General features: G+C 48.5%; 1 protein-coding gene across 9 annotated transcripts in view; it reads left to right on the top strand.

The window, feature by feature from the left end:
- The window catches only part of CACNA1C (calcium voltage-gated channel subunit alpha1 C), a 680,887-nt gene that overhangs the window by 539,544 nt on the left and 127,698 nt on the right, over positions 1-13,645 (top strand). For 8 of the 9 annotated variants that reach the window (XM_070620344.1, XM_070620343.1, XM_070620341.1 and 5 more), the window contains exon 10: positions 5,957-6,047. In XM_070620344.1, coding sequence (XP_070476445.1) covers positions 5,957-6,047 — 91 coding nt within the window. Of the gene's footprint in view, positions 1-3,347; positions 3,423-5,956; positions 6,048-13,645 lie in introns of all 9 variants that reach the window. The other variant, XM_070620345.1, reaches the window with a different exon arrangement.

Raw genomic sequence — 13,645 nt, 5'->3', positions numbered from 1 at the left:
GGAGCCAGTCGTTGGTTGTAAAGTGAGGATCGTGTGCCGGGAGTCTTCCCTGTCTCTGTTGACCACAGCTGCGGGAAGGCTGACCAGCTGAGCTGTGCAGCCATGCTTTCAAAGCCCTGCCTGTTGTTTAATGGGGGATCCCCAAATTTTAGTGAATAAACCCTAGAGGGTTTGCAAACCCAAATATCCCAGGGCATACCAGTCTTCACAACAGCCAGATGTAGTGCTCCTCCTCCAGCATGGTTCATGTAATTGCCAGTTTCAGGAGATCATCCCATGGTGGAAGTGGCTTATCATAATCCCCCCAGTATCTGAACAACTGCTCCCCAAGCAGATCAGGGGAGGCATCGGTTGCTGTGAGACAATGACCGTGCATCTCCCTTCAGACATGGAAATTGTCCTACTAATCGCCATTCATGCAAGTTGCCACCAAGAATAGCTGTTTTGGGGAGAGAAGACATTAATTCAAGGAGGTAATCAGTTGTTGGAAAGACAGAGCCCATACAACTCATGGTAGCCGTTGGTGATAACACCGAAAGTGTGATTATGTTATCCCCACCTGCAATGGCAGCTGTTAATTACTCTTTCAGGAAAATCTCCTTTTCTTTTGGAATCTTCTCAGCAGAATCCAAGGGGCAGGACAGCCCAAAGACCCATATTTGATTCACAGTACCTGGTAACAGTGAAGTTAGAAAGTCAGAAAACTAGCTTCCTCTCTAGCTTTCTTCCTAAATCCATTCAGTGAAGTGCGTTTCATGCCACAGAGCCTGTGTTCTCATGGCATCTTCTGTAGGTGAGCAGACTGCTCTCAGGGCTTCCAGGAGGAGGTTGCCTTTAGAGAAGAGGTGACCTTGAGCATCTGGGTTCCTTGCCATCTTTCTGCCTTAGCTTCCAACCAATTCATCATCTAAGTGGCCAGAGAAGGAGTCAGGCTCTCCATCTCACCCACAGAATCAGTATCCAGCATTTATAATTCTCAACTTTCAACAATCTGGGCATCCAGTTTCTAAGAAGGAATCCACGTCTGTCTCTCTAGGGCAGCAAGTCCTATAAAGAATCAGCTACAATCCTACTGTCTAATCCCTTAGTAATAGGAATGCAAACTGCATCCCACCCATCTGATTCCCTCAGGTGCTTAAGGGACAAGTGATCACAAATTAATAGGCACTAGTATATCACTATACTGCTCCTTCCAGGTGAGATATTTTCATTCCAGCAACAAATCTTTAGATATTTGACTTGACCCAAAATAGCAGATCTAGTGGAGACCGCTGCCCACCATCAAGAGAGATGATTTAGATGCTCTTCAAATCACTCTCCACACAGGTGGCTGCCAACTTTGCCCACATGAAAGACGATCCCTGGCCAAAGTCAGTTAGACATTCAACAGCCATGTTTTTATGGAGCTCTTTCTATTGTTTTTAAAGTTATCATACAGCCATTTCTGAAATTGAACAAGATGGGACAATATTGATACCAATGCCAAAAGCTGGATAATGCGTCTGTATAAAAGGTTCCGGTGTCCGGGGCCTTCCGTCGCTGGCCAGGGCTCTCATCCCCCCAGGCGACCACATAACTAGACCGAAACTTGGTGACCGGCAGCCTCATGTCTGCCCTTTACATCTCCGGATAAAGACCACTCACTATGACAGGCTCATTTTAGTGACTGTCATTCTAAACTGAGACAGACCTTTTTCTAGAAGAGAAATTTGAACCATTCCAGCTCCTAACTTTCAGGGCTATTTCATATAGGACTTTTGAGAAGTGAAAAAAATGATACTGGGAGTGACGTTTCTGTCTATTCCAAGCCCTGTATTTTAAAGATGTGTGTTTGGGGACACAGCCCTTCACAAAGGTTAAAAATACAGCTGGCCCTTTTCTGCTGTGAACTAGTCTCCAGAGCTCTCACTGACAAGAAGCACTCAGGGCTGTTCATTAGAGGTGATCTGAGTTCCAGGAGAAGAGGGGGAAGTAAAGAAGCCCCTAAAATTCGGGGTGACCTTCCCTTCATGCCCCTTCCTGGAGCTGAAGGGGCCCCCTCCCCGTTCCTCATCAGGCACATGCTTCCCTTCGTGAGTAGGAACAGATTTCCCACCTCATTAACAAATTGGAACTATGCCTGACTCACCACCCGTCCCCAACACCCTCCCTAGGGGCCTGGCAGGGGCGTAGTTAATGCTAGTTCTACGAGATGAAGTGGGAAAAGTCCATTTCTCAGGAATTAGCTAAAGCATTTGACGTCCAGAACTTGAAGTTCATTGCAGAATACAGAGGTCCCCTCTTCCATTCGCAGTAACCATTGTGTTTACACTTGCCAGCACCCTCCTCTCCAACTATAGCTCAGACCCAAGGATGCTTACAGAGTTCTTCTCCCTTTTATACAAACCTCCTCAAAAGACCACTCATTGACAGGGGCCAGCCCAGTGGCACAGCAGTTAGGTGCCCACGTTCTGCTTTGGCAGCCCGGGGTTCACCGGTTCCGATCCAGGGTGTGGACACGGCACCGCTTGGCACGCTATGCTGTGGTAGGCATCCCACGTATAAAGTAGAGGAAGATGGGCATGGATGTTAGCTCAGGGCCAGTCTTCCTCAGCAAAAAGAGGAGGATTGACAGTAGTTAGCTCAGGGCTAATCTTCCTCAAAAAAAAAAAAAGACCACCCATTGACAAGCATGTGAGCAACTTCTTTGCCTGTTTAAACTGATGAAAAGCAGATGCATAGATGTTTGGGACGTGATCAGGCCTGAGGCACCAGGTGGAACTTTATTAAATGGAATTGAATGATTGGACAAAGGGGCAAGGAGGTCAATGGATTGTTTTCTACCTGCAAGTGACACTGTCTGGGTGTAAGTTGTGAGGGAGCCCTTGAATCCACTTCAGATGGGGGAGACGTCAACTCACCTGGGCACTGAGTGGGTGGAGGGGGACACCAATGCTGTGGTTTGACTTTAGCAGATGCCCCATTTGAGCCTGTAAAATGGGTGCCTCCTTAAGGAGACAGCAGGGGTGAGTGTGGCCCCCCAGGAAGTCCTCTCCTCAAAGTCACTAACCAGTCTACGAGTGTAGACTGGAGCCTCTACTGGAGTAATTTCTTCTCCCCAGGGTCCATTATTTGTTTTGTGTTGTTAATTTATGTGATTTGGGGTTTTTGTTCTATTTTGTTATGTTTTCTTATATGTTTTGGAATATTGCTTTTTATAATTTTTTTAGTTTATTTTTGGAGATGAAAATGGCTGTTCCACGTGAAAGCTGAGTTCCTTGTTTCTTTCTTTTGCCCATGGCTGACTGCATGCTCTCTGTTGATGTCTTGTTCCTGGTTCTTGACACTGACCATCTTGTCTGTGAAAGGAGGCGCTCCAGCGAGCTTGCTTGATCAGAAGAAAGGGAAGTTTGCTTGGTTTAGTCACTCCACAGAAACCCATGGTAATGTTCCCCTGTGCTCTGTGTGTGTAAGTGTGTGCTGGTACGTACCGCACTGCACGGGAGGGTATTTTTCTTGATGGCTTGTGATGCTGTGTGTGTGTGTGCATATGTGTTTGTATGTATGTGTAGTTTTTGTGAGGGGATGGCAATCTGTCCCACTCAAAGCCACTGTCTTGTCGTCTCTTCATATGTATAAAGTCAGCGGATGTGACACTCAGAAGCAGCTATTCCTTGATAGAAGCTTTCCTTTGCATAGTGCCAGTCGAGATTTTCACTGTAAATGCCAGCTTGGCATGGTATAGGCAGTGCCTTTATTTAGAAGATTACATGTTTCCTTCTAATGCCCAGGCCTGCCCACTCCTACTTTGGTTGTCCTTCCAAGCCTAGCGCCACTGCCATCACACCACTCCACTAGCACATAAGGGGCTCTCTGGGAGCAAAGTGTCGCAAAGTCAGATGGCTTTTTATACACAGCTGAACTCTTTAAACAATGTTGCCTGAAGAGTTAAAGGCACGTTAGGCCAGAGATGGCTGGAGACAGATGGATTGAAAGACCAAAGGCATTTTAGTGTTGTGACTTCTTCCTTAGTATGGATGGCACAAGGAACCCTGGCAAACTCTGAAGGTTTTGTCTTCCCAACTCCCAGTGCTAAAACCATCCCTAAAGTCTGGTCTCTCCCACCAGCTCCCTCAGACCGCAGGCTGTAGAACTTTTGTAAGTGCTGTGAAACTCAGCACTACCATGTGGCCATTTGACACCCTCCTGTGATGCTACCAGGGCCTGATTTAGCTTTAAGAACCTCCTCTTGTCCTAGGGTGTAGACTAGGGAGTTGGTCAACGTGGGGGCAATCAAAATGAGCATGGTGCAGGGGGTCATGACACCTGTGCTTCGGGTGAAGTCCTACCCCAAACACACTGCAGGACCCTGGGCATCCTTCCCTCCCCCAGGCCTCGCTTTCCTGTCCTGTGAAGTGAAGGGACCGAGTTAGAGCTGGAGGATATCTAAAGTCCCATCCAGCGCCAACTTCTTTGAAATAACATCTGCATTTCTTTTTACCCAACTTTATTGAAAATAAATCCCAAGGTAGAGGGGTCTCTCGTACACAACAAACAGATGGCAGGTCATGGGGCTTTCTGTGTGTGTCTTCCATATTCTTGAGGTGAGTCTCTTCTCACCTGCCCATGTTGTCTTCATCCAAAAGAAAACAATGTGGGAAAAATCCACATCCAGCACCAATATCCATGTAACCAGTAGGTCTTCTCCTGGGCTGTGGCAGCCCCGTGGGGACGTGTCACCTGGTGCTACATCACCTGATGCTACACCCTCACTAATTGCAGATTCTATGGCTGCTGAGGACTAGTGATTGTCTCACCAGATGAGGAGTTCTGTCCTGTCAGGAGAGCTGAACCAGGACCAATGATGTGGTGGCCGCTCTAAGGAACAGGAGTTGGCAAAAATAAGGAACTCATTTTTGTGTTGTATTAGAAGGTTAATGGGAGGTGAAAAAGAAGAATTCTCTTGAGTTAAACTTTTATTTGGAATAAAAAGTTATAATAAAAGAAGTGGCGTTTTCTAAGCCATCAAACTGGGTTCCAAGCTTAAAAAACTACTACTGCTCTAGAAATTCAGCCCACTGCTGCCTCAGGAAGAGCCTAGAGATTGACTGGACAGATTGGCTCCCATGGAATTAGATGGTCTATACTCCAGGTCAACCTGCTGAGCTGGGAATGTCAAGGTTGCTGACGGGGGAGAGTAACCCGGCAGTCTATATTCTAGCCGCATGTAAACTTGATTTGCCGGGTTCCGCAGTTATGTTCCTCATGCCTGATGTCTGCAGTGCTGGTTTGAATCTTAGTACATGATTCTGGTAATGGCTGTTCACTTCAGGCTCTCTATTCCAGGTAGAGTGCTAGACGTAGTTGACTCAGTACCCAGCATGCACCACAGGACAAGGGGCGTTCCTCCAAGTCCATCTAGTAGTTCATGCTGGTGGCAAAAATGCCCTCTCTACAAACAAGCTAGACCCTAAGTTTGGGGGTGGAGCCCTTTAGAATTGGTGGGTAGAAAGAAATAAGGTAAATAAAATATTTTCATGAAAGCTCCTCTTTTTATGGCAAGTAATGGATGCAAATGGAAAACCTTATACAGCTTCTCCAAAGGCGTAGAGTTGAGGGTAGAGAAAGGATTCAAGGGGCAGTGTTTTCAGGATGTCTCCTATAAGGTAAAGGATCTTATCACCAGATTTCCTCCCACATTCCCACTAGTTTAGAGTGTCCATGGCAGCAAAACTCAGACTAGATACACAGCAGGCCTGTCAATGAAGGAAACCCCCGCCGCTGGCCAGGGCAGCGCCAGGGCTCAGCCTGCGGCAGCAGTGCCCGTCCCCTGGCCAACAGGTGCTGTTCAGGCCCTCTTCCTCCCCAGCAGCCCTCCGTCTTGACTCGGGATTGGGTGTGTTGCAAACTAATGCTCTTCTCTCCTCTTTCCTCCCCGCCCTCAATGCCTTGCTCTGCATCGCTTTGACTCTTACAGTGAGCATGCCCACAAGTGAGACTGAGTCTGTCAACACGGAAAACGTGGCTGGAGGTGACATCGAGGGAGAAAACTGCGGAGCCAGGCTGGCGTGAGTAGGCACGGCTGGGGCTTTTCCGGGTTGTGGGCAGGGAAGCTGTGTCCTGAAGTCACAATGGGTTGGCTCCTCGCCGGGAGGGGTAGAGATTCGAGTGCAGCAAGAAACAGAAACCTCAGGCGGTGCCCTGTGTGGGGAGAGGAGGGCCCAGGTTGAGGGGGGCCCTGGGCAGGTCATGTCTTCAGTTCAGCACTTCTTTGAGGCTCTCACTCCTGGATTTTGAGGCCCTTCCCACCACATCTGAGAAGTACAGAGCATGTTCTGTGCAGGGTTGGGGGGGCCCTGAAGCCTGTTGCTTCCCAGCCCCCTCACCCCCTTTCATAAGACACAGCCGTGTTAGGGTCCCTGGGTCCTGCTAGCCACCTTTCCATTCTGATAAATGTGACCTAGAAGAAAAGCCAACACCTAAGAAAATACACTGGGAGGTGATAAACATGTTGGTCCTTATCTGCAACACTAAGTTATCCATCTAGTGAAGGGAAACAGGTGCCTGGAACGCAAACTTGAGTTAATAAAAACCTCAGTGCTTAGCCTAGAAGGCAGCTGCCTCCTCCCACGTAAGCCCCAGCCTAGATGTTCACATCCTCCTTGCCCTGGCTCAGACCCCAGTCCTGGGCTTCGGTGAGCTGACGTGGCCCAAGACTGGGCAGGTGTGAGGAGGGGCAGTTCACACGTGGATTATCACAGTCACCCGTTAGTTCCATCTTAAAAATGGAAACCAGCGGTCCCTGGGAAATGTGTCCCCCCCCAAAAAAAAAAAAAAACATGAAGCGAAAAAATGGTTTAACTGCTGAAAATAAGCAAACCGCTGGTTTCATTACCAGTATCTCAGAAAGCAAAGTCCAAAGATTAAAGTTGTGTTCTGTCAAGGAGTGACATTGACCTTGAGCATGAGGCCTCCTGGGCCATGCTGGTCCCACACTGGGTAGTGGAGCCTGCTTCTCCTCTTTCCTGGTAGGTGTAAGACCTGTAAACTCTGCCCCGTCACTGACAGGCACTGCAGACAGAAGGCCCCAGATGGGACCAGTCCCAAAGACAATGAGTTTCTAAATCACTCCAGCAGTGGAACAGCATCTCATCTCACCCTTTCCCTCTGAAATGACTCAGTGGTCTGGGCAAACCCAACCCTGTTTAAAAGGTTAGCTATAGGAACGCCTAAACATAAGCCACGCCAGCCTCGAGGGTGGCCTCCGAGCCAAAGGAGAAGGGAAACGAGGCTTAGGAACAGACCAGCTCTTGCATCTTCTCTTTCCAAGGTACACGGGCCTTCAGTATCAGTCACTCTGACAGTGGCGCCGGGGAGTCTGCACTGCAGATTTCTCAGTATTGTTGGGAAGCAATTATTGTCAAAATGTTGTTAAAATATGGTGCTAATTACATTTTTAAGCAGCCGTCCAAGCCTTTTCCCTCCTCTCTTCTTTTGGAACCATACAAAACAAGCACTTGAGTTTCTGGAAGTGGGCCCCAGACAGCCACACTAGGGAAAGGCAGATAGCAAGCCTTCAAAGCCTGTCAGGTCTAGGCCTTTCTGTTGTCTTGACACCAAGGAGGGTTAGGGGGCAGATGATTGAAGACCCTGCAACTCTGGCTTTGGGGCATGGCCCAACTTGCAGACCAGGAGGGACCAGGGAGCTGGCACTAGGAGGTCACTTGAGAGTACATTTCAGGAGAGTGTGGAGGCTCTGCTGGAAGAACATGACTGTCCCCCATAGAGGAGGCTGGCATCTCTAGTATATCTGTCATTTCCTTGAGGATATGCTCTACAGGCTTGAGAGCTCTGTAGAAATGGTCCCTGTTATCCCCAGGAATAGCCACATTTATGCATCTCCTCTGTGCGTGTAGAATACCTAGTGACAGTGGCAGAATTCTAATATGTACCTAATCAATGATGGTCTTCTCCAACCCACTCCCCTCCCCACCCCTGCCTCAGGCAATGATGGGATAAGAATGCCAGCGTTCCTGGTGGGAGACACAGCATGAAGACAAGCTAGAGGCTGAGACTGAGTGTGATGGTGAGGAGACCGTGAGAGGCTAGTTTTTAAAGCTGAGTTAAAAGTGGTGTGTAGTGAGGGTTTCTATGAAGGTTTCTATATAGTGAGAAGGCCTGGATGAAGATGGTTCCTGGGGGTGGTGGGGGCAGAGAGAAAGGAACTGCAATATATTTTGGTGGGGAGGGGGCAGCTGGGGAGAAAAGGTGATGAAGAGGAAGGAGCCATCAAGGTCTGAAGACAGCAAATGATAAGGATGCTGAAGTAAAATTTGAAGCCGGGGCCCAACCAGACGGACTTGCAGACATCACACCAGCCACAGGGTGTGGAGGTCCAAAGCTCAGCTCTGAACAGGGATGGAGCCACACTTTTGAGGCTATCGATGTAAAAACTATTAATGAGGTTATAAAACCAGGGTAGTTCATAGAGGATTAGAGGCAGAAGACCAAGGACTGAGCATTGGGAAACTGACACACAGAAGAATAAGACCAAGTAAATGAACCAGATGAAGTGGTTTTAGAGCAGACAGCAGTACTTTCCTGGAAGCCTCGGTAGAAAGAATTTCAGGACAGAGCTGTTTATCTGTACATTCATTCAACAGGATGCCCAGCTTGGTGCTAGGCGATGAGGATACATAGCAATCAAGCAAATGGACACCATCTCGTTGGAGCTCACAATCTGGTGTGAAAGTGACATTAGACAAGTAAAGAAGTCATTATAAATTGGGATAAGTGTTAACAAGTAACTGTCATATAGGGTTAATAACAGGGGGAGGGACCTGGTATAGACCGGCAGGTTAGGAAAAACTCCTTTGAAGAATTAAAATTTAAGCTGAGAACTGAAGAGTGAACATACATTATTGAGGTGAAGAGTAAGGAAGAATGTTCCGAGTGTGTTTCAAGGCCCTTGGGTGGAAGAACTGAGAGAAGGCCAGTGCAGCCAGTGCATGCAGGGCAGGAATGAGGGGAGAGTCCGGGAGACAAGGCTGGAGATGGGCAGGGCCTGGTAGATCCTAATGATCTTCGTCTTTTCCACAAGACCATGAGAAGTGATTGAACGTGAGAAGTCACAGGAATGTGGAGCTGGTTGTTTTGGTTAGCACTGCATTCTTAAAGGATCACTTTGATGTTAGGAGAAGAATGGGTAGGAGCGAGGCCAGTAGGAAACAGGCACGCGGTGAAAGGATCTCAACAGCAGTTCCCAAGGTGCAAGATGATGGTGGCTCCGGCTGGAGTCACACATGGAGATGGAAAAAGCAGATGAATTATTTGTGTGTTCTGGAGCCATACTCTGCAGAATTTGACTATGAGAATTGGAGTCTCGGTGAAGGAGAGGGGGTGGACATGAGCCAGCGTAGGGCACTCGTTCCAGAAGTGAGGCCATGGAAGGGAGAGAGGAAATCAGGGTAGGAGAAAGAATAGGCAGCAATGGCAAGTGAGGCCTTGTTAAAGGCCTTTCAAGTAAAGACTAGAATAATCTTTAAGGCAGAAAAGAAGCCAGTGAAAAGGGAGAGGCTGAAAGTGCTGGAGTGGAGATGAGTGCTTATAGGAAGACATGGCTTACAAAGAGGAGAAGGGCGACTTCAAAGACACAGTTGGAGAGACTGGATTTACATAGAAGCACTCCCTGTACCTCTGGGACTAACGGTAAGATGGAAAAGAGACCTGGCATCAGGAGTCCTGGGGTCTAGTCCCAGTGAGCCACCAACTAGCCATGTGACCTCAACCAAAACACCTCCACTCTTGAGTCTGAGTCTTGTCCCCTGGCAAACGAAGGGGTCAGCCTTTTGGTTGATTCAACGTGCAAAGGCCTGGGGGTCCTGGGAGCTGCAGGGACTACAGAAGGGGACCGCTTTCACCTCTATTACGTGTTGGGCTTCCAGGTTAGATTTCATGTGGATAAAGAATTCTGTAACTTGATAAATTGCAAACCATAGATCCAGGTGGTATCTAAGAGTTCCTTCCAGTTCTCAAAGGCTACAGTTTATAAAGAATATAGAATCAGAAAGAGGCTCTGATGAAGAGGGTCAATGATAAGAGTCATACAAAATATCTATCATGTCATCACAGAAAGTGAGAGTTTGGTGTCCTAGGAACCTTGAGGACAGTTCAGTACAGTAAGATTCGAACTAGTGAATCACCGAGAAGTCACTAAGAATGCTGAGCAGTGCCGAAGACGTGGGGGAGACTGACATCGTAAATGTGGAGTCAGCCTCGCAGAACAATTTGACATATTTTTTGCAGCCTCTGTAGCCTGGAAGCACTAAAAGCATGCAGTGGTGTGGACCAGGGTGGGTGTTTAGCCGAGCAGGCACAGCAGAAGGCCCAGGCGGTGTGGGAGTCTACATTGTGTTGAAGGCAACATTGAAGTGACTGTGGGGCCATTGCTAGGTACCAGAGGCCAAATCTGACATTAGCCTGAGAGCCCTGGAAGGGTGTGAGTGATTGGGAAGGGCCAGTGAGGGCAAAAGTTGGGTTCAGTGAAAGGGCAGGAGGGCTAATGGAGAAGGAGACTCTGACCAGAGATACAGAGCAACTGAGTTCAGCATCCAGCAGTTGGAGCAATGCTCTGTGACAAGGCCCAGGGTGTGACCCTTCTAGTAATGACAGCTGAGGGGGGTGTTGCAGTTGTGGATTCAAGGTTGAGTCAGATGTATATCAACCTGGATGATGACTGCAGTGCCATCTGACTCATGTGAAAGGCAAATTGGGACGATTCAGGGAAATATTATTTCACACAGCAGGCAGTAAACATATGGTGCTCATTACTCTAAGAAGGAGAGAAAGGCTGAAAATATAAATAGCTCCCAAGAAGTTCAAATATTTGTCAAATAATGATAAATGCAAATTGCGTAACTAAGCAAAATAAAAGGAGTTTTAGGGTTGTCTTTAATTTTGAACCTTAATATCAACAAAGAAAATTGTGGTTTCCTGGAAGGTTTATCTTGGGCACCTGGGCAGAGAAAGTATCTTGGGTTGAATGAATTTCAGATCCAGCCCAGTGGAATTTTACCTCACTAGAATATTGCTGATGGAAAAAGCCAAAAAGGCTTCTGAGCAGGCTGTGCATGCCCCATTGGGGTTTGGAGAAGCTGAAGGTCTCTGCTGTTCCGAGGCCTCATTGGGATCTGAGGTGGTTTAACCAGTAGGCGGAAGCCTTTGCCACACGTCAGACAGCCCAGGGTGTGGAATGGGGCCGTGCTACACGGCACCCACTTGCTCCCCAGCTCACGGACTCACACAGAGGGATGGACTAGCTTTCCAAACCCTAGCTGGTGGTTACCTCCCAGGAGGTAAAAGGCAGCCGAGCAGCGGGGTCCCTCTGTTTTCAGGAAGTGGGGTTTTGCAGCTGCCTCCCACCTGTACAAGGAAGTACGGAGAAGTCAAGGAGCTGGGGCTTTACAAGGATTTCTTCCTCCAGCTCTGCAAGGGCTAGGATTTTCCTTTTCATCCAGACACATGCCGCTTGAGCAGCACTCTCCCCCTTCTTAAGTAGGGGTGCTTAAGTAATATGGTGCTTAAAAGGGGATGAATGTTTCAGAGCCAGCAAGCCTAAAATTATGCTCACAATCCCCTGAGAACAGCAACAACAACAACAAAAATCAGTCTTCAAGGGAGGTGCCCATGGTTACACATCAGGACTTGTACGTAAGTGGGAAAGAAAGTCCTGCTCCATTTCCTCGTCTTCACAGTGTGCCTGAATGCCAAGGAAGGACCCGTAGCCAATGGCCATGCTGGAACTCGGACCTCGTTTTAAATGGTCACCCTCAGCCCTGATCCTCCCAGTGCCCACATCCCAGAGCCATTTCCTTAGGAGATAGGAACACTGAGATTTTGGTTTCCCCATTAGGAGTTTTTAAGAACCCACTTTTGCTTATAACTCACTTGGACTGAGAGAGAGACTTCAAGAGACCTTGAAGGGAAGGGCATGTGGTCTGTATTGAAGGGAGAGAATCATTGGGACATTTCTGAGAGAAAGCCTGGGGCCAGGCCCGGCCCTGTAGACAGAGTCACAAGACTAAAGGCCGTGGTCATCTGCTTGGGCTTGTGAACAGCAAGGAGTGTCAGTTGCCCAAAAGCAAGCCTGGGGAAGACCCTGACAGCCCCAAACTCAGTGTGGCCCTGCTGGAGAAGAGAGCGCCCGGATTCCCCAGCACCCAATTAGCGGCTGGAAACATTTGTTTCCCCCATTAAACTGTGACGCTAAATAAAAACGCTGCCCTTGGCTCCCGGTCCCCCTCCCACACGCTTTGTTAGCGTGTGATTAAACCCTCCAGCCCTAGGAGGCAGTCTTTGGAGGTGGGAAAAGGTTATTAGCTAACCATTCAGAGCAGTAAAGGCACTTGGCTCAGAATCTCAGTGCCCCAGAGATATAATTATCTCATGTACGATGGCTTCACCACCTGTCACATCTTCTGGTTTAATTTTTTTTAATAAAAAATAACAAGAGGAGTTGTTTTCTTGCTGTACAACAGAGCTCACTGTGTACTGAGCTGGGACAACACAGGGTTGCAGCTGTCGTGTCCCAAACTGCCCGCCCCTGTGTACTCTCTGCATCTCTCTTTGTCTCTCTACCACTGTCTCCATCCCTTTCTTCATCTCTAACTTGCATTCTGCATCCTCCCGCACGTCCATCTGAGCACAGTCTCTCCTCCTGCATCTCCCTGGTATCCACTACCTTAACACCATTTCTGACATGTTGTCTTCTGTTTTTTGTCTCAAGTGCTTGCCTTCCCTCTCTCTCTCTCTCTCACTCTCTCTCTGTGTCTCTCTCTCTCACTCTCTCTGTCTCTCTCTCTGTCGCTCTCTCTCTCTGTGTGTGTGTGTGTCTCTCTCTCTCTGTCTCTCTCTCTTACTCTCTCTCTCTCTCTGTCTCTCTCTCTCTCTTTCTCTCTCCCCCTCCCTTCTTCCCTTCCTCCTCTCCCAGCCTGCCTCCATCCAGCCTCCCCTGGACGCTCCTATATGAACAGGTATTCTCAGGACCTCCTTGAAGTTTCCACCCTTCACTGGACCCCTCCTCCCTGATACGATGATCCTTCGAGTCAGCTACCAGCCCACCTGTCCTGTGCTTCTGGGTTGCACATGACTGTCAGCATCCTGGGTTTCAGGCCCCATGGCTATTTCTTTAGGCCCAGTTTGCAGCCCTCAGGCCAGGACTGTAGTGGCCTCTCAGTTTCCAGCTGGCTCCTTTCTCTTATCTTCACTTTATACCCCAGCATTGGCCAGGCTCCTGCTTGGACAGCAGTGACATCTACACCAATATGTTCCTGCCTGTGGTTTCCAGCTGGTGAGATCCTTGTGCCTTGTGCCTGGCTCTTTTCAAGGTGCAGCATTCCTCACACGCTGCCCAGCCCTACCTCTTGGAACCTGCTGGGCAGACACTGGCCATCTGAGAATGGCCCTCTCCCTCTCCAGGGAGCATTAGCGCCACTTAGAAGATACTGGGTTTGTAGATTCGTCAGCTGGCCCAGCCCTCAGTCCCCACATTCAAACACAAGAACACGCCGGGAGATGCTCACAGACAGGGTTTCCTCTCCAAAGTTCTTCATCCCACACATCCGTCCAGTGCCCATCTAAAGTCTCCTGAGCAACACCGGACTTCTCT

The sequence above is a fragment of the Equus przewalskii genome, chromosome 5 (assembly GCF_037783145.1).
Source record: "Equus przewalskii isolate Varuska chromosome 5, EquPr2, whole genome shotgun sequence".
NCBI classification, from domain to species: Eukaryota; Metazoa; Chordata; class Mammalia; order Perissodactyla; family Equidae; genus Equus; species Equus przewalskii.
Note: the sequence above shows the minus strand (reverse complement) of the source record. Positions and strands in the feature narration are given on the sequence as shown.